The sequence below is a fragment of the Aptenodytes patagonicus genome, chromosome 10, assembly GCF_965638725.1.
Source record: "Aptenodytes patagonicus chromosome 10, bAptPat1.pri.cur, whole genome shotgun sequence".
In the NCBI taxonomy this organism is placed as follows: domain Eukaryota; kingdom Metazoa; phylum Chordata; class Aves; order Sphenisciformes; family Spheniscidae; genus Aptenodytes; species Aptenodytes patagonicus.
The window spans coordinates 6,957,461-6,977,709 of NC_134958.1; the positions used below are offsets into that span (position 1 = coordinate 6,957,461).

The 20,249-nt window shown below is 48.0% G+C and overlaps 1 protein-coding gene across 2 annotated transcripts in view; it reads left to right on the forward strand.

Moving 5' to 3' along the window:
• NTRK3 (neurotrophic receptor tyrosine kinase 3) overlaps positions 1-20,249 on the forward strand; it is a 229,612-nt gene that overhangs the window by 173,666 nt on the left and 35,697 nt on the right. For both annotated transcript variants that reach the window (XM_076347948.1, XM_076347949.1), the window contains 3 exons: positions 2,852-2,982; positions 7,055-7,227; positions 12,708-12,951. In XM_076347948.1, coding sequence (XP_076204063.1) covers positions 2,852-2,982; positions 7,055-7,227; positions 12,708-12,951 — 548 coding nt within the window. The remainder of the gene's footprint in view (positions 1-2,851; positions 2,983-7,054; positions 7,228-12,707; positions 12,952-20,249) is intronic.

Sequence of the window (20,249 nt, forward strand, 5' to 3'; positions counted from 1 at the left end):
CATCCAAGTTTACTTTAAATCCAGCAGTGTTACGTGAGTCCACTACTTCAAAAGGATTGCTCCTCCCTCAGTTCAACTCTGTCTGCCACAATGTCTCCTTAAATTCTTCATACAAATTTTCCCTGAAGCTTCTCAGGTGACCCTAACAACTTGCTGCGAAATCTGGTCTTGAAGACAGATGGGATATTATTTTAATAATGCAGACATAATTACACAGTCTGGATGCTGGTTTTCAGAAACATCTGATCATTTATTAAGATATTGTTGGAATGAAAAATCGGGAGCTGAAAATTGTGGGCAAGACCCTGGGGAGTTCAGAAAGAAAGGTTTGCTTCAGTTCTCATGATGTTACCACTTACTCATCAGAAGTGTAAATAATCTGTAAATAATCTCAAATAGTATCTCTGGTTATTCTGAGACAATTTCCTTTTTAACTTTCTCTCACATCAAATGGGACAATCGGATTGCAATTGCTACATTTCTGTTGGGTTTCTGAGTTTTTTAAAGTGTCCTTGGGCTCCTCTTAATACAAGATCATTTCCCCGCAGCTTTCTTGACTGCTGCTGTTCAGGAGACCAAGAATGCAAATACATGGTTTGTCAATACAGCAAATCCTAGGTACTGTAGTGATGAGTGCTATAGAAATGCTTGCCAAGAGAAAGAGGAAAAAACCCCTTTTCCTCTACTCTATTAAGTAAATTGGTGCCATTTGAGCTTTTCCTAGATTAGGACTTTCCTCACCCAAGTGCCTCACTTAACATTTCAACACATAATATTTCAGATTTCTCAAGGTACTCCTTAAACACTCAACTAAACCGGGTGGAGAAGGCAAAGTCCACATGTGATTTGTTCTTCCTGGCCTCACTGCAGATTTAAAACCAAAGTCATTTTGGATGTGCCTACCATCCTGTGCCTTAGTGTTACTAATATTATTAATATTGGTAACTAACAGTTTTCAGTCTATTGAACAATTAATGAAAAGGTCAACGGGAATTCTCTATAGAGGCATCGTTCATTACAAGGCCCATTGCTTATGCAATCTTACAGCATCCATCTTCCCAAACAAGCAAAAGGGCCGGAGATGGCAGCTCCTTAAACCTGCCTGTGAGCTCCTAATTAAAAAGCTTAATTGTACGAAAGCCATTAGGATGTTAGTCTTCCAATCCATTGGCTTTTTGATGCATTAAGTGGTACCTATGTTGTTGCGGGCATGTGCTCCCTCCGGTCGATGCAGGTGCCTGCTCGGGCACCTGGGTGGTAGGAGCTGGTGGCAGACTGTGATTGCTGTTAATGATGCTTCCCTGCAGCCAGTTTGAAACCCGGTGTTAGTCACTTCCACCTCCTGCATCTGCAGTGCCCTGAGGGAAATGCATCTGAGCTAAGGGGTGCATACCTGTATAGCTCCTACGGCACATGGAAGAGATGGAAAAGACTCAAAAGCAGTCCAGTTTGTGAGCAAGCAGATGCAAGGCCAAGTTACGAATGCCCCAGGGTAGGGGTGGAAAGAGGGCACTGTCCCATCTAATGCCTCTGCTTGAGGAGGCCTCTAATGCATCAGCTTTTGCTCACCAAGCACTGGAGAAGAGTGTGTAGCTCTCACTGCCCTGCCATGGCCATCAGGCTGAAGCTGGAGGTGGTCTGTGCTACCACAGTTCTCAAGGGAGGCAGTAAGCTCCAGTGAAGGGCAGTTTAGAGAGATGAAGTTTTGGGTACTGTGCCTCCAGAAAATGCTATGGTGGCTGTGCATCTCTAGCTGCTTCCACAGTTCATTCCAGGCATTAAAGAAAACCTCTTTGTGTTGCCAGAGGAGCTGTATGGGTGCTGTGATACCAGAAAGGTGCTTAAAGGTTTGGCAGCAAGTAGCTCTGCCCTAGTGTCATCCCGAAAAGAGAGTATGGAGACCCCCAAGCTCTCCCAGCAACCAGTGGCATTTAATCATGACTCATCATTTGTGGAGATCCTGCTAGTCGCTTATCGACCCTTGTAGGTGCCTAGTACATGGGAAGACCTAGCCCGTATGAATGACCCTGTTAGCTGAGCAGACCAATCTTCATAGGCCTCTGTACCTTTGTTAAATTAATAGCTATTGCTATTTTGATTCTTCCTGAAACCTCGGTTGCTATTCTCTGTCAGTCCTCGCCGTCCTAAATGTCAGTGGAAAGGATCATTGAAACTAATAGGTTGAGTTTGTCTGTTGTGCCAGTGACTTTATCCTGGGATGACCTTGTTTCTGAGGGAACAGTTGCATAGGAGATGGCTTCAGGGTCAGGGTCTTGCTGCGGGGCAGTGCTTGGCATGTCCAACCAGCTCCCGCTCCTGCCCTAAGGTGTATGGGGGTCAGTGGTCCTCCTCCCCTTGGGAACGCTTTGACTTGCCAAGGTTCAGCCTCAAAAATCTGCCCGGGTTTGGGTTTAAACTGATCCCAATTGAAATGCAAAACTCAACAGGACCTTCTGATCTCGCCTGGCCTGGCATTGGAAGTATGTGACCTTTGCTATGCCTCGCAGGAGATGAATTATTTCCAGGAACATTCCAAAGAGATTCAGGTCTTTGTAGCAGATTTTGCCCCAAAGGTTCCTCTCCCTGAGGATAAGCTTGCTGTGAGCTTATAGTAAAATTGTGATAAACCTCAAGTACTTTCCTCGCAGATGTTTTGCATGATACTAGCTCCATCCCAGAGATGGTTGCATTCCGTGGGTGGGTAAAAAGATCCCTGTAGATATTTTTGCAAAGCAATTTCAGATCCTTTGCAGCTTGCTAGAAAATTGAATTAGTTGTTTTCCATTCCCTGAATTAACCCTGATTAATTCTTCCCTCAACCCTCACCCTCTTCCTCCCCTCCCTCCAACAGATGTCCAGCATATTAAGAGGAGAGACATCGTTTTGAAGAGGGAGCTGGGAGAAGGTGCCTTTGGGAAGGTGTTCTTGGCCGAGTGTTACAACCTCAGCCCCACCAACGACAAAATGCTGGTAGCAGTGAAGGTAAATCCCAAGGGCGAATGGCAGAGAGTAGGGCAGGGGCTGGCCGGCTAAGCAAGGCTGGGTGAGCCTGCGTGGGAAAGGGAAGCAGGGGAGGGCTGGGGGCCAGGGGCGGAGATTTATCTGATGCTGGAGATTGTGGTAAATCCACTTAGTCACACAAAGTTTCAGTGTTTCGCTTCAAAGTCGTCTATTCCCACCAATGCCAAAGCCTCTTTTCTTGCCGACGCGGCCAGGAGACGGACGGGGAGGAGAAGCTGGTCTGGAAGCTGTAAGCTCCCATGCAGCTGCAGCAGCGCAGTGTGGAGTCCACCTTCCCTCCGTGAGGGAGCAGGGCTCTTCTCTTTCCGGATTTTATCTCTTTGTGGAACATGCAGAAGCTGAAACAAAAAAAGGCCTTGGCAAAAATGAGCACTTAAAAGCTAAGCATGACAAACCAATTTGCTGGGATCGATTTGCTGCAAGATGAGTGAAGCAACCCAGCTCGGCTCCACTCAGTTCCTGCTTGCCTAGCCACAGATCGCTCCTGTTTTGGTGATTTTGAGCCAACGCAAGTTCAGCTTGGCTTGTGCTGTGCTGTTTGCATCCTTGTGAGGGTCCTCATGTGAGCTGTGCCCCATCAGCGTGGCTCTGGGCAGAGACCACTCAGTGCAGAAATGCGCTCTCCTCTCAAGTGGCACCAGTTGGCAGACACACAAAGTCTAATCCCCGGGAGTTAATTGATGCCTCCTAACTCCTTGGAAGAAGATCTGCATTTGAACTGATAGTCTACAGGGAGAAAGGTTCCAGCACTCTCTCCAGGATGCTGGAGGCATCCCGATACTTGAGAGTTGTTTTAAGCATTGGCAGTTCAAGCCTTTTTTTGTCCCCTTATGCTCTGACTGCGGCCTGCAAGATTGCACCTTTCACCTCCGAGACTGGTTAAAGCCGAGGTAGCACAGCTACCCATATGATTAATTGCCTGATTATATGGCTGGTACCTGCCTATCAGTGTCAGCCATCCCTTATGCGATCCTGCCTCTCAAGTCTCTACTGAGTTTCATTTGCTTGTAGGCAGAAACAGCATCCGAACTTGTTTCTGTTAATTGCTACTATGAGCTTACATCTCCGGAGTGCCTTTCATCCTGCAAGATCATACAGATCCAGCTTTAGAGCAGGGCCTTGAAATCTGGCTTCTTGCCAGCTCGGGGGGGGGGACAGGGAAAAATCCCTCTAATTTAGGCCACGTTATAAGTCTTGGGGGGGGGGGGGGGGGGGGGGAAGGAAAGAAAAAAAGGCTTTACATATTAAGTTGAGATTTGGATACATTTCCTGAAGATCTCATGCTCCCAACAGAGGCTGAGAACTACCTCCCTGGTCACTGCAGCCCAGGGCAGCAGCAGGATACGCTGGTTAGGGCAGCTGAGTCCACGGCTCCGAGTCTGCCTCTGCTGTGCTCTCAGGGACTCCCTCCCAGGGCCAAAGAAAGTGGCTGTGTTACTCACTCGGTTAAATGGACTCAGGTTTTCAGCAGATCTAAAAGTTGCAGCCCCGCAGATAAGCTGAGTTTTGATGTGATGGCATGGACAAGCTTCCTGTTTTATTCAGCTTGCTTCTAAAAACATCCTAAGAAATGCACAAAAACTATATTTGGTGAAGAGTGTTGAGGTTACAAAGTCAAGCACTAGAAATGCTGGAGGGGCTGGTATTCAGGGCATGTCCTCCGAGCACGTATTTTTCATTTCTCTATGGACTGCTTCTTTGGGATGATCACTCGTGTCTGAGAGCTCCCTAGATGTGAGTGTGCTCGTTTTCACAGCCTCCCAGTGAGGTGCTGGGGTCGTATTATCCCCATTTGGCAGGGGGCAGATGGATAAGCAGGGAAACTGAGCTGAAAGGATCCACTTAGGTGGAGGGTGGAGTTACTAACCTTTCCAGCCCCACAGACAGCAGATACCAGACCCACATTGACCCCTGCTGCTGCAGGAAACACACGGAGCTTGTGCAGACCTGGCCCTGATGCCGCGTGAAAGGGCATTTCCCAGGTAATATTGGAACAACTGACACTTCATGACAACGGCTGCAACCTGCAGATGCTGACTGACTTGCCAGGTGTCATGTAGAAACCGTGTGTTGGAGGCACAAATATAATCCACCCCAAACCTTCCTAGGGGAGACATTTCAGTGGTTTTGCTGAGACAGCCCTTCTCTTCCTCCGGTCCTGGTCTTCTTTCCCTCTTCCACCACTTCCAGCTCCTGTTTCCCTTATTTCTAAATGCTTGGCTGTGCAACCTTAGTAATGTGATTTTTTTAATATCTTTTTTTTTTGGTGTGTGATATTTACAAAGTTACAGTCCTAAAACCTTGTAGAAATGATTGCATGTGAACGAGGGGGAACCTAAACTCGCTGCAGCTTGGAATATTACATGCAACTACAGGAAAAAGGGGGAGAAAAGAGTGATGGGGGAGGGGGACTGTTTTCCTGGGGAAAAATAGGGTAGCATCAGCATTATGAACATATTAAATTACTAAAAGTAATTGGGTGCCCGAGATAAGGATGGATGCTTTGCCATCTGCACAGTGTAAGTAACATCCATCTAAATATCTCAAGTCAAGCTATCCCAGAGGACATAGAATTAAAATAAAATTATGCCGTGTGACTAGCAGTTTGGGGGCAGAAGGAGGAGATGAGGCAGTGTCCTAAGGCTTGGGTAAAAACCTCACAGGAGATCTGCTCTGAGGGGAAAAGCAGCTACTCTGGAGGACTCACTGCTTCGCTGCGCATGGCATTGCACCCAGCAGTGCCATGGACCAGCTGGAGATGCTTTAGCAGCATATTCAACCCCTTCCCCTATGCACAGCTTTCTGATGCTTAACATCCTTTTTTGCACATAAATTGGAGGCTGCACCTGCTGATGCCACCTCTCCTGTCGGCATGGGGAGATTCAAGGCATGGGGAAAGGGGGCAGGTGTATTTGTGGGAGAGTTCCCCACCACTGAGGGGGAACCGGTGCACATCAGATTGAATCTGGGGGTAACTAAAACAAGTTGCCTTGAATCCTTTTCCACTCCCGTTAGGCTGCACGGTTAAAGCCAGAACTGGTACTAAACAGTCCTGGCCTGTGGAGGATGGGGAGAATACAACTGAGGCTCAGCAACTCAAAACCAGAATTGCCTCTTCATTTCCTTAAATGTTTGCAAAGGCTGTGCTGATTCTCGTGGCCATCCCATCTTGTCAAATGTTCTGGACTTCAACTTTTTTATTAAGTGCTCATGGAAGAGCCCTCCCTTGATACCCTGGGATGACAACATGCTGCTTTCAAACTAGCTTTCTGATGCAACTGCACTATAATGCACAAACAAGTGGCCTCCAACCCTGGGGAACCCTCCCCGATCACTGGCTGCACCCACAGCAACATCTTCATAGCAACCCTGTGATGTCGGGCTGGTCCACACAGCCCGGAGCCTGCAAGCTACCCTGCAATGGCAAAGTGGTGTGCTCAAATGTGGAAGACGAGATATTCTCAATAAGGATACCGACTTCAGCATCAGTCTGCCAGGGGAGCTGTTATAACAGCAGGGAATAAAAACACGATTTTAAAAATTATGAGAAAAGACTTGACAGTGTCCTTCTTCAGAGGCAGTTTGAAAAATCCACACAATAACTGCACAGCCAGGCAAATCCATCTTCTGAATAAAGGCAGTGTAGTCAGCTATTTCAAAATAAAAGACAGATAGCAAGGACTGGCTGGCTCAGGAATTTAATAATAATGAGATATGAAGCCATTCACCCCTAAGGTCACCAGTACAAATCCTGCCCGAGCTGGGAATAATTGGAAGCTATTACCCTTTGAGGTATGTTTGCTGCTGCTTGGGAAATGAGTTGGGGAACCTGCTGGGCCGGTAACTACATGAACGAAACACCGAGGTGGTGCCACTGGCACCTACTGCCAGCCCTCCCAGTGCAACCGGGCCGGTGGCAGCGGTTCCTCTACCCTCCCTTCCTCATCAGCTCCTCTGTGATACTGCGACCCGTTTGTTCTGGCTTTGCCCCTGCCTGAGCCCACCCTGTGCGTATCTGTGCCCCTTCTTTCAGGCGCTGAAAGACCCCACCTTGGCAGCCCGCAAGGATTTCCAGAGGGAGGCGGAGCTGCTCACCAACCTGCAGCATGAGCACATCGTCAAGTTTTACGGCGTGTGTGGTGACGGCGACCCCCTTATCATGGTCTTCGAGTATATGAAACACGGGGACCTGAACAAGTTCCTGAGGTACGTGCGAAGGAGGGCACAGGAGATGCTGTACAGCTGCTCCGCAGCCTCAGTGGGGCTTGTTCTAAATCTGCCGTGTACCAGTGACACCACTGCCATGCGGGCGCTGGTGGGCTGGGTGATGAGAGCTGGTTGTTCCAAGGACAGCTTGTAGGAGATGATGGTCCTCACCAGACGTGGTGCTTTATTAACACTACCCCAACATTTCCTCTTAGGTAGTCCTAGGGGTGGTCCCTGTGAGCTATGGAAACCCAACTTGTCTTCTCCCACCCCAGCAAGTTTGAAGCTGCAGGAAGCGTGGCTGTAATCCTTCTCTGCCCTGCGGGGGTAGGACGCGAAGCCATGGCTGTCAGCAGCTCTAAGTCCCATCCACCCAGCAAAGACATGCCCTGCTGAAGCAGGAAGGCCACTAGCCATCACTCCCCATGTCACCCAACTCCTGGTTCAGTAACACCATAACCAAAATATTCCTTTGAGAAACTTGCTGGAGTCCTTGGTCTGATTGGTATCCTGGGCATTTACTGATCTCTAGTTCTCATTCCTATATTCAGAAAAGAGCTGAGAAATGCTGGAGGGGCCTCAGGCAGTGCCTTTGGAGTCCATTCCTCGTCCTTGTTCCCTAAGCCTCATCAGACAGAGATGTTGACTGAGGTACAAACTGTCCTAACGTGTGGCACCACGCTACTCAAGAAGCTAGGCAAGGCCTGACGAAGTGCCGTAATTGCTTTCCCTGCCCCTAGAGAGGTGCAAATTGCTGGACACCCCCCCCAGTCATCATTCAACCATTTCATCAGCATGAGGCAGATCATTTGTGTGCCCTGAATCCGCCAGCGGTGAGGGGCAGGGAGCAACTGTGGGAGGATTTTTGTGGTGCTGTTCTCCCACGATACAGAAATTATGCTCTGAAACCTGCATGCAAGTGGAGTGGTACTTACCTCTTGAAATAATTAGTAGTTTTATTTCCCAGTATTTAGAAATTGGACCCTTGATATTTTCCTGTTTTGACTGCTAAGTGTGAACATGATGGCAGCAGGAAAAAGAGGCTTGAGCACAGCAGGTCTAGATCTGGGGTTGGAATACGCTCAGTGATTATTTTTCCACCATCACAGTCAGTTTCTGACCAGGAAACGCAGGTCCTTCCTTGAGGTTTTCATTTCTAAGGAATCACCTACACCAGAAGAGCTATGGGGAAAGACCTCAAAGGTTTCTTCTTTCCTCTGCCAAGTAGTGCCAACCTGTCTGCAGCTCCCTTGGGGCATTCGCAGGGCAGTGGCTGGGCTGGGAACATCCGTGCATTGGTTTCCCTCCTCATTTCAGCATAGTTGTGGGTAGATTGAATATGGTTTTGTAGCTCAGTCCCTGTCTCAGGCTCTGGATAGGTGACGTCCTTGACAAGGTAGGACGAGTGAAGGCTGATGCTACACTAGCTTTGCAGAGCTCCTCAGACCCACGTTCAAAGGGGAGCAGCCTTGGTTACCCTGGGACCCTCTCTTGTGGTACACTGTCTTGCAGGTGCTCAGCAACCTCCCAGCAGCAGCAGATTGAACTCTGCCTACCGGCATGAAACCGTGCATTGAGCTGAAACAGTGTTTTAGAGCAGATTAGAGATGCAGTGTTAAGGACAGTGCCTCAGCCTCGTGACTGGAGGAAGGCAGTCTAAAATAGAGCATGAGAGACCACGTTCTTGAAGTGCTTCACAAGGAAGAGCAGAAAATTGACCGATCTATTTTCCTGGCAGAACCAGCAACCTTATCCTCCTCAGAGGAGGATAAGGCTCATGCCCTGGGAGGCCAGGGCCTGTCCCGGTGTCACTGGAGAAGAAAGCTCATTGTTGTATTATCTTTGGCCTTTATGAAAGAAAAGAAACTTTCCAGATGTGTGGTCCCCGGGATTGCAGCCTCACATCTTCCAGCTGCATTTAGCTGCCAGCTCTTCCTTCTCATGCAGCTGTGGAGCAAGCAGCTATGGTGCAAGCAGCTATGAGCTCCCTTCTCTGTACCTTGGTGTGTGATAGGCAGTGAAATCCCTTTGTATCTCAAAGGAAGCTGGCTTTTGGGACAAGGGACCTTATACCCAGCAAAACGCCTAAGGGGGCATATGGAAAGAGAGTCTCAGGCTTTGTCCGTCAGGTCAGCTATCTGCTATCTTCACAGCGGCGATGGTGAGGGATGGGGGCTGCAAGGGGGTCAGAGAAGGTCGGTGGTGCAGGAGTGCCTGGCATCCCTGGTGAGTAGCAGTTTTTATTGTGGCATGATTCACCCAGCCCACAGCAGGAGACGGTTCCTTCCAGGCACTGGAGGCCAGGGGCGCTGGGAGTCTGTAAGAAACACTCAGATGGACTTTACCCAGTTCAACTGCAGAAATTGGAAAAGCAGTAAAATGGAAAAGGCTCACTTTAGACCCAGTTTCTTAGAGAAAAGCACAATAAATAAATTCCCCTAAGTGTTGTTAGACCTTTGTGAACTTCCCAGAAAAGAGAGAGAATTTTACTGGTCTGTAAAATTAACTGGTGTGGCAAGGGGAAGAACTAGGATCAACACCTACCAGCTGGGCTAGAGGTGGCATGTATTGGGATGGCTCTACACACCTCCCAGGGCCCCTGTATGTAAGACCATTGCTGGTGGTGCAACAACTTCCCCTGCTCTCTGTACCAGGGGAGACTGCAGTCGTGGTGTCCTGGCTAATAGAAAAGGGATAGTGAAAAGATCCTGCCGAGGAGAAACACAGGCATCGCTCTCCAGGGAGCACAGCATCCCTAGGGCTGGTGTGCACAGGGGCTGGAGACTGCCCGCAGGCTGTGTGCGTGGCAAGGCTGGGCTCTCCCTGGCTCACAGACCCGCTGCTGGGGGGTCTGCAGCAACTGCATTCCCTCTCTGCTCGCCGAATATCTCCATCGCTTCCTCCCTTTCCTTCTGTCACTGGTTTTCTAGCTTTTGTTTTCTGTCTGTGACAGCAGCAAATTTGAGGTAGGGATGTTTGCATGTTGCCATTGCAAACCCTCTTTGCAGTCTATAGTAAGTCGTTGCCATTTGCTGTTAACTCAGAAAGGCAATAAATTTTGTTAGAAAAGTTGCATAGTTCTGGTGTTTTTGTGTCAGTCCTTCCTATGGAGCAGCCCCCACAGTTGGACTGTCTTGGGACAGAAGGAGGCATTGCAGCAGAGGCAGCATGCAGCCAGAGGGGTGATTTTCTTCCCCATGTTGGCAAAAGCCTCTATCACTCCATAATAGAAAAAAACCCCAACGGTTCTTTAACAGGGGATCCACCCAATCTTACGGCCTTTCTGTAAAGCTGAATTAAACCCCTTTCCCCAAAAAGAGATGAGCAGACCCCTCTTGTATTCCCTGCAGGCTTCTTGACACAACTAAATGTACTAATATCCCTCCTGTTAATCTCATAAATGTGTTGATACTTCTTTCTTCTGGACTATACCCGTGTGGGATGGAGAAAGGGAGGGAGGGAGGTGTATGTATTACATAGGGCATACTGAGATGTGTCCTATATTGTAGGATGTAAAAAGAGCCAGTGAAATAAAGGTGTTGGCTGACCATTTTTTAAGCGTCACCTGTTCCCTTCAGACACAGACATTTCTTTGGTGGCCATTATTGTATTTGAAAAAGGTGGCAGTAATGAGATAGTAATATATCCTTCACTTCTCACCTAGGAATGTTTACCTTTGATGACAACAGGTATCAGCTGCAGCTAAATATGGTGTAACTGCAAGGCATGACTGGTACAAACTGTCCAGCACAGTTTTAGAAGCTATTGTTTGTCCTGCTTTGCTGTTTTTAGCTAACCTGCTCAGTCCGGGCTCAGCTTCACCTGCTGTCAACATCTGTTGTCACCACCAGGTAATTTCCTGGGGTAAACCCATCTGTGGGCTGTTTAAATAAGACATCAAGTAGTTATTTCTGCACACACTCTTCTGCAGCTCCTCCTTGCCCCCAGAAGTTCTTCCACTGTGCTGCTGCTCTCACCATGCCTGCGAGACTTCGAGACTCTCCCGGCAGCCCCAGCTCTGCCACCTGCAGTGCTGCTCCCAGCCAGCTCATCCCACAGTCACTGCAGCATCACCCACTCGTGGCTGCCAAAACCCACTCCTGGCTCATCAGCACTCATTTCTGGAGTTCCTCTCCTCTTCCAGCTGTCCTTTCTACCAGGAGGGGACCTTCAGAGCCATGTTCCCAGTTGTAGGGCAGCAGGAGATAGCTGAAGACAAGGGCATTTGAAAAACTATCGTTTGAGCCCCAAATGCCTCGATGCTAATCCCTTTGGTGCACCCTCAAGCCCAACAGAGCAATTAGGGAACAGAGACAAAGGAGGGAAACAGTTTGTTTCTTGTTGTGGGTTGTTCAGTGCCATGTCAAGAAGGAGGGAAAGCTCTGTATGTGCAATTTCAATTTGTTAGCTCTCTGTGAGGTTACTGCTGATGGCAGGGGTGAAATGCCAAGAATCGTTTCAAAGAGAGCAGAATGAAAGCCTCGGAGGAAATGCTGTACTGTATCTTAGTCACAAGGAGGAAGGTCACAGCAAAATCTCTTGCTTTTCCCTAAATATGAGGGCTTTTGTTATTCCACCTTCACACAGGCTACCAAAGGGTGAGCTCTACCAGGGGAAGAGACATCACAGAGGGAGCATGGCAAAGACAGGCCTGGTACACATCAAGGGAGGGGACTAAAAAGGGGACAGGACAGGAATGAGACTGACCTTCAGTCCTGAATTTACAATGCACTTGGTTCAGCAAAATATGTCCTTTTGTTGCCCAGGATGTTCTCTGCATCTGCTGACATCCAGGTCTAACCTTTGCACCTCTGCTTGTGCCTTCACAGTTTACAGTACCTGTGTTACCTCTGGGGTAGCTCAGGGTATAAAAGGTATTTTCCAGGTAGGAAGCTGCTGGTGTTCCTCTGAAACCTTTTATGTGATCTCTGGCTGTATTGTTATTGATCAGGGGGAGGTTGTTTGGTGGTATGATGTTTGGAGGAAATAGAGGAGGCTGTTTGGGATTAATAAAGAGACTAGGTAGCAAAAATATGATGGCTGTGGAAGAAAAGGGGGCAATATCTCTACCTCTGGGAAGGTTTCCAAGGTGTAAGAATTAACTGGAGCACATATATAAATATCTGGAGGCTCATTAGTTTTGCATAGGTCTTGCCAGAGAGGAATGTCCATATTGCATCGAGCCAATGGTCCCTCTCTCCTGGCAGTCTGTCTCCATCTGTGGCCGTAAGAGGTTGCTTGCAGAAGAGTAAGGATAGGAGAAGGATGTATGGCACCTGCTCACCCACCAAATGTTTCCCCAACCTCCTGTTCTCTTAAGCTTTTCTTTTTTTCTTTCCACTGGAGCTGTGTGTACATCCTCACAGTGCAGAGTTGGGGACTAGTCCTCACCCCAGCAGGACCAGCGACCGTGTGGGATTCCTATCTCCTGGTCACTTTTGAGACCCAACTCTATGCTTTTTGCTTCTTCCTCCCTATAGGGCACATGGCCCAGATGCTATGATCCTCGTGGATGGGCAGCCTCGACAAGCCAAAGGGGAGCTAGGGCTATCCCAGATGCTCCACATCGCTAGCCAGATCGCCTCTGGAATGGTGTACCTTGCCTCCCAGCACTTTGTCCATAGAGACCTGGCCACCAGGAACTGCTTGGTCGGAGCCAACCTGCTGGTGAAGATTGGAGACTTTGGGATGTCAAGAGATGTCTACAGCACTGATTACTACAGGGTAAGGCAGCTCCAGCGGCAGTCTGATGCTCAGAGCAAAGGGAGACTAGGAAATGTTACAATAAATCAGTTTTTGGAGTGCTTGGGCTCACTTCCTTGGTTATTCCCTCACTGAAACATGCACACAGATGTCAATCAGGCATCCCTGAACCACTGTCCTTACTCCTTTTCAGTCCTGGGCATGCTTGTAGTTCAGACATCCATGCAGATGCCTACACACAGAGCTCTCTGTGATACCCCAGCACACAGTCATATGCTTTGGAATGTCTCTGAAGTCATCCCATTCTTACTTCTTTTCTATTTTTTTTCTCCCTCTTTTTTGAAGACATTGATAAATTAAAGGTAATCCAAAGAGATGACAAAGACTACAGGCTGTGACCTCTGGTGTTAGATAAAGAAACTTAATACAGGGACCTAGAGAAAAGGCAACTGAAAGACTGACTGATAAGTGCATAAAATATGGAAGAGGAAATAATAGGCAATTTAGGTTCGACCTCAAAACACTTTTTTCCAGCAGGGTCATCGTTTAGACAATGGAATAATTTCCCAGAGGTAGGTTGCTGAGGGCCTGTCACTAAAGAATTTCAGGAAGCAACTAGATAAAAATGCCTGCGTTTAGTGCAGAGGCAAATCCTGCACTCGTCTCTGGGGGTGGACTCAATGAATCAGGAATGCCTTTCCAGCCTTTTCTTCTGTGATTTGTGCTTGCACTGTCCCCTTGTCTTGCACACTCCCTTTGTACCTGTCTGCACTGCCCTATCTGCCCGGGATGGCAGCCTCCCTGGAGGGACAGCATGTTTCTCACCCTTCCTCAGCTACAGGAGAAGCTGTGATGTGCAGAGTTTGAAGCACACTGGAGTAGGCATTTGTCGCTGGGCCATCCACCGGCATGGAAGGGCTTTTCAGGCTAAGGAGCAGTGGTTTCTAGCCTGATGCTTGGACTAAGGCTGGTTTACTTCTGGTTGCAACATGGATGTTTGGCTTTGAGGGTGATTTCTATCAGCTACCCAAGAAAGGGTTGACCTATGGTCTTGATCTGATTCAGAAGTTTTTCTTTATGTGATAGGCAGTTGCCAAGTGGAGTTACTGTGTTGGGGAGGAGGAAAAATGTTATCAGATTTCTGCTGAGACATATCACCTCTCCTAGTCCAGGGCGCTGGCTTGTCAACTAAGTTTAATTACCAGTGAGGGAGCCGATCTTCACTGTGCAACACAACAGCCCATGTTGGGAAAAGGTCTCGGTGCAGTTACTGGGCAGTGATGAGGGAAGAGAGGTGGCTACGGTCCCGTCACTGCAGAAACTTCGGGAAGTAGCGAGTAGGGAAGAGAAGACCCAGGGGAGGATGAGAAGCAGCCTGTGTGATTACCCACATTCTTGCCTGGCTCCTTTTCTTCAGTTGTGTTAAACCTACCTCAACCACAGTCAGTGTCACACCGCTTGAGACAATCCCAGCCGAGTTTGTGTTCCTGCAGCACTGAGAGCTCTCTCTGCAACGGCAGCACTTGCTGCTATTGCCATGTGAAGGCTGGGAGGGCCTCCAAAAAGTGAGAATTGAGAAGATCTCCATAGGCCAGTTCACTGCTGTGGGATTTTTTGTCTTCTCTGTGGTGGTGTCCTGTAGACCTCATCCTGTCTGTGCAAAATGCTTTGCTGAGGATTGCTCCGTGCTACCTCGTGCAGTGTTGTAAGGCTTTTCTAGTGGACTTTTCTCTGCTAACACAAACTGCCATGCATGACCAAAGCAATAACTAGTTATCACCTGTTTACCAGAGCAAGAGCTGAGCTTCAGACCGGCACAGCCTTTTGTTGTTAGTTGATTTTCCTTTCTCTGTTTTCACTGACTTTGGGTACTTTTAAAACTCTTGATCAGTAAGTCCATGCTCTGCAGGCATGGAGACCTTTTCCTGTTACAATCCAAAAAGGGGTCCTAGCAAATTAAGGTTTTGATTGCCCATATTTACATTGGTGGCGTGAGGGGCAGCGGGTTTACATGACTTGCCCAAGGCCAAAGCAGGGTTCAGTGGCAGAGCTGAGAAGCCCATCCAGGCCATATATTCCCCCCCGGCAAAGAGCAGAAGTCTGGGAGCCAAGTGTCCTTCATCCTTCCTCCAGCCGCAGCCCAGCCACACTACTCCCAGCATATGAGAAGAACCCAGATAGGTTCATTACTCAATCTCCTTCTTTAATCACTACCTTGTGGGACATGTTTACCAGGAGAGCACATGGAGCTGATCTCATTATTCACCCTTCTGGTGCACTCATGGTTATGTGACAGTCTCTGTCCTTCCCCATCCACCACTATCTCGTACCTGTCCTCTCCTCTCCCTCTGTCTTTGCACAGCACCGCTGCATTCATTCTCTGCAAGAACTGGTGTGAGCCTTGCTGTCTCTGGACTGGGAAATCTATTGGGTTTCTGTGTGGCAACCTGCACTTCTAAGTAAGTTCCCTATGAACAAGAGTAGTCAACCCTTTGAACAGAAACCTGGTTGTGACACTAATGAAGCCACACGGGGCTCGTGAATTGACTGTATTAGACTTGACTTTAACTCTGGTAAGAAGAAGCTTTCACTTTCTCCTGCAAACGTAGGTGAGAAAACCAATATGGCTTCACAACAGTTGTGCATTTGTGCTCTGTCTTCCTTGCCATTTTAATTCCTAACATCCCTTGCATGAAAACTGGCTTTTCAAGGCTCCTGAGACAATCCTTTCGAGTGCACAGACCTATCATAAAATCCACCAAGGTACCCCAAGTGAGGGCTTTTGAATGGATACAGGCAGAGAGCAAATGAGCTCAAGTGTGAGAACCAAACTGCTCCTGGGTCTCACCTATGGAAGGTGGAGATGTGGCTGAAGAGTTGAACTTTGAAACTCTTTGGTGCTGTCCCTGGTCACATCTACAACCTGCCTGGTGATATTCCCAAGTCTGATTCTCAGTGTTTGTGCACAGCAGCTCTCCCCTGTCGATAGCCTGCCATTCCCACCAGTAGGGCCTGGAGCAAAGTTCTGCTTCAGGTGGTTTCTAGAAAATATTGCTTGGTGTGTCCAAGCTGCAGCCTGGGAAGAATATTGTAATTTGTCATTTTCTGGGAATAGAGTGAAGGATTCCACCTTGAAGCTGACACAAAGTGATGGGTCTGGAGCTCTCTGCAAGCAGACTCACTTCAGTCCGCTGGGTCCCCGTGTTTGTTCCTGCCCAGGCCCCACGAGCATGGATAACTGGGCATGTGGATATGTGAGTGTGTTCCAGGCTGAGGATTAGCTCCTAGCCATTTCCTTTCTTTCCATTTTTAATCTTTTAAAACAAAGAAAGAACACCATCTGGCTCCTGCATTTGTGGGATGCAAAAGTGCTTTAACAAAGGTGAACTGCTTAATTTCCTGTTACACATTTGGATACAGAAAACAAATATTTGCGTAACAAAAGCAGCAGAGAGGCTTGCTTCCCCTCTCCGCAAGGCTCTCCATGTTCTGCCTGAAGACAGATGCGTCCTTTTCCTTCTGCATCACAGAGGGATCCCGTCAGCTGGTGCCTTTAAACCTTCTTTCAACAAGACAGGATGGAGAGAAGATGTTTGTGGAAGTGTAGGTGGTGGGGAGAGGTGAGACAGCATCTGATTAGAAAGTGGAGGAAAGTGGAGGGACTGGGGAGACGGGGAGAAGTAGCCTAGCGTCTGTGTGAAGAGAAAAGTTGGGGATGCTGGAGAAGCATTTCTGTGATGTGTTGTGTAACGTGCTGTGCAATCTTTGGTGTGGGTCTCTGTGGGAAGGCAGGGTTGAATATATCCATATTGGAGAGAAAAGATTTGGGCGGATTTCGTTTTCCTTGTTGTTCTCTTTAAAAAAATGCGTGAGTAGGTGATTTTTTTAGGTATGACTCAGGACTCTGACAGTGGGTGGTGGGATGCTGCAGGTCAGGGACATTGTGCCTCAGCCAAGCTGAGTGTGGCATGGAGACTGAAGCAAGTCAGGCACACAGTGCCTGCACAGCATTGCCTGGGGAGCTGGAGGCTGTCACGGCAGCTGGGGGGTTTGTCCAGAGCTGGGGGCATCACTGGGGCTGGGTTTAGGACCCCCAGCTGCTCTTTCACCCAGCAGATTGGGGTTCAGTTGCTCCCAGAGCCCTTCTGTGGCTCTGAACTCCCCTGTGCTCCAGTACAATCCAGATAGTTTTCCTTTCTTCCCCCAAAATGTGTAATTCAATTCCAAAACAAAAACATGTAGCAGCTGCCCAGGGAAAGGGCAATATTTCTTCATCTTTAGAAGAGAATAGTCTCAAATCGTAGTCATAACTTCCAAGGTAATGTCCTGACATGGGTGGGAACCCAGCAGTGAAGACACATGTCGAGTAGGGGAAGGATTTCTGTAGGCATTAAGCCTCATTAAGACATCCCTCTGTCCAGGTCTCCTATGTCCTACCCTTCTGGCATCCTACCCCAAATCCTGGGCTGGGCTTGAAACCTCTAGGGGATTTAGCTCTGTCCTTTCCCCGAGGTCTGTCCTGAGTGTGCTCCAGGTCACAGTTCATCACGCAGAGGACACCTGCTTGTTCAAAAAAAAAAGACACATGCAGGATTTGCAAAGGGCTCTGAAAGTATGTTTCTATTTCTAGCAACACAGAGCTAAACATAATAACAAAAAATGCTCCCTGCTTCTGTCCTCACCGCTCTGGAGCATTGTCTGGATTTGGGAGAGACAAGGTTTGCAGGAAGAAGCAATATCTTTTATTAGAACATATGATATTGTTGAAGGGGGAAAAAAGAATGAATTTTAGACACACAGACCCTCTCTGAGCTCTTTTTTTTTTCCAGTAGTATCAGTTGGTTTAATAAAAGATTAATATCTCTTCCTATGAACCTTGGCTCTCACACCCTTAGACCATCAGAACCAAAACAACGTTTCTACTATGACTTCAGCCTTAGGTCAGTGTTCTTTAAAAAGTCTAGGATCCCTCTGACAGATGCCTCCTCTTCTGAAGCATGAAGGTTTACTGTGTACACATTTTCTTTCTTCTCTTTCCTTAAAATGGCTAGAGAAAAACCCATATTCTTTATAATTTTCAGTACTCATTGTCAGGTTGCTTCCTGATGATCGTCTCCCATCTAGACCATCTCTTACTTTAGTTCTTCTCTGGAGTTCAAAATTGTTTTCTTTCTCCTGGGTACAGTCAGTTATTTTTCCAGTGAAGTTTCCACGCAAGTAATAGATCACCAAGGATTAGCAGCTGCCTGGGTCGTGCTCCTTTAGAGGCTCATTTAGCATGGTAGATAAGACTCATAGACGAGCCTTACATTGAAAGTAAATTTAGTCTGACCCACGCTCTCCTAGATAGAGGGTCCCTAAATGATCACACCATCATTGAATGGTGCTCTGTTCCCACCAGCTTTGAGCTCACTCCAGAGGATTAGCTGTAGTCTCCCACTGGCATTGTTTGTGCATCCTTGCCAGGGCTCCTTAATGCCCGTGTGTATCCTTCAGCTGTACAACACCCGCTTCCGTGCCCCCTGATGCTCTTTGTTGCTTTGCTGTCCATCTCGTGCAGCATGTTTACAGCAGGGGAGATGGAGCCCAGCAGAGGGGAACTGCTGCCCAGCCCTGTTAGCACCAGGAAGAAGCGCTGCGATGAGCGTGCTAGGGCTCTGCACCATCACCTATGAAGGGGAATGCCAACAGGCAACGGGGAGGAAAACTCCCTCTGAATTTCTATCTGGGATACGGTACTGACTCACTCTGGGGGAAAAGAAAAGCTGCCATTCTCAGGTTTTACTGTAGACCTGGTGTACCCTGGCAGGATTAGTCAGCTCCGGACAGAGAGTGAGCCAGGCTCCGTGCGCTCAGACAGTGTGCTCAGGCTCCGTTTCAATGTTGATGGGTGGGGGAAAGCAAGTTCAGTCCCTGGCTGTGCTGACTGTTGTGTGTAATCTTGTGTAGATGGTACAATGTGTGTGCTACATTCAGCTTCCAACATCCATTTCCAGCACCTAAGTGCTGTGCAGATGCTAAGCAGCTGAGCATCACCTTTTGTCTCTTCTACCCCTTCTCTGAGGTGAAATATATCATGTGCTACTCTCTCTCTCTCTCCACCCTTTCTGCCAGGGTGTTGGGAAGGTTTTGTAGCTGTAAATATATGTTGCACTAAGGAAAAGACTTAGAAGTGAAAAGTACTTTAAATTTCTCCTGTATTAAGTGGGATCCTGGAGAACATGTCTTGCTTTGTCATACCTGCATAAGTAAGGGCAGGAAAGTCTCACAGTGACCTGGAGACCCCTAGTACTGATACGGGGGGGGGGCAGCCAGGCAGAGACATAGTCTTGGTATGTGCAGGAGAACATGTCTGCTATTGAAAGTATTACATGCCCTTCTCAGCATCTGTTTACCCCACGTCTCATCACCCCAACCCCTGATTTGTTATTTCTTTCCTTGTTTTCATTGCCATCGGTCCCCCTAGATGACACCTCTATGCCCCATGAGGTGTGCACGGCTCATGCCATGGTGCCTCACAACTGCCCTGACTGGTGGTTTGGGGACAAAAGAACCAATTTCCCCCTAATGTGCAGTAGGGCTGGAAACAAGGGAGGTGAGGGAACTGCTCAATGTGGGCGCATGGGTTAAGTGTCTCTGTGCCTGTCCTGGTGTGTTCTGCGTGCAGGAAAAGTCAGTGTGATATTGAACGTGCTGGTCTTTGATATCTCTGTGGCTCCTATAAAAACCTCTGCAAATTGAATTTGCGGCACAGTTCCTTATCTCCTGAAAGGAAGATGTAACAGCATCATCTTGTGTGTTAGCCAGACATTTTTCTTCAACACTTCCCCGTTTCTACACTGAGGGAAAAAAAAAGGTTGAGTCTTTTTTTTTTTTTCCCCCCCTTCCTCCTGTTTGAAATATTAAGAGCCCTTCACACAAAACAGCTCAAGTGCAGAGGAATTAATTGGGGAAATTAGGTTGTGTTGTATTTCTGGCATTTTCTCAGAAATGGTAATTGCCCCCATTCTCCACCCTGCCAAGACCTCCACCCGCCCCGTTTCCCCCCTCCCCTTTTCCTCATTGTCTACCTGTCTTTCTCCTGCTTGAGTTGCTGTTTTCATGCTGTTGCCATTTATTTCCTTTCAGTAATGAGCGGGATGTGACAGGTGAAGAGCTCTCACAATCTGGTGACATCTTCTTTGAAGCACAGGCACAAAAGAGCAGTTTGTTTTGGGGAAATAAAAACTCCCTGCTATGGTACTTGACCTCCACGCTCACCCCTTCTCCTGCTCAGGATATGTTGCTGCTGCATTGCAAGTCATTTGGCTCGGATTTTT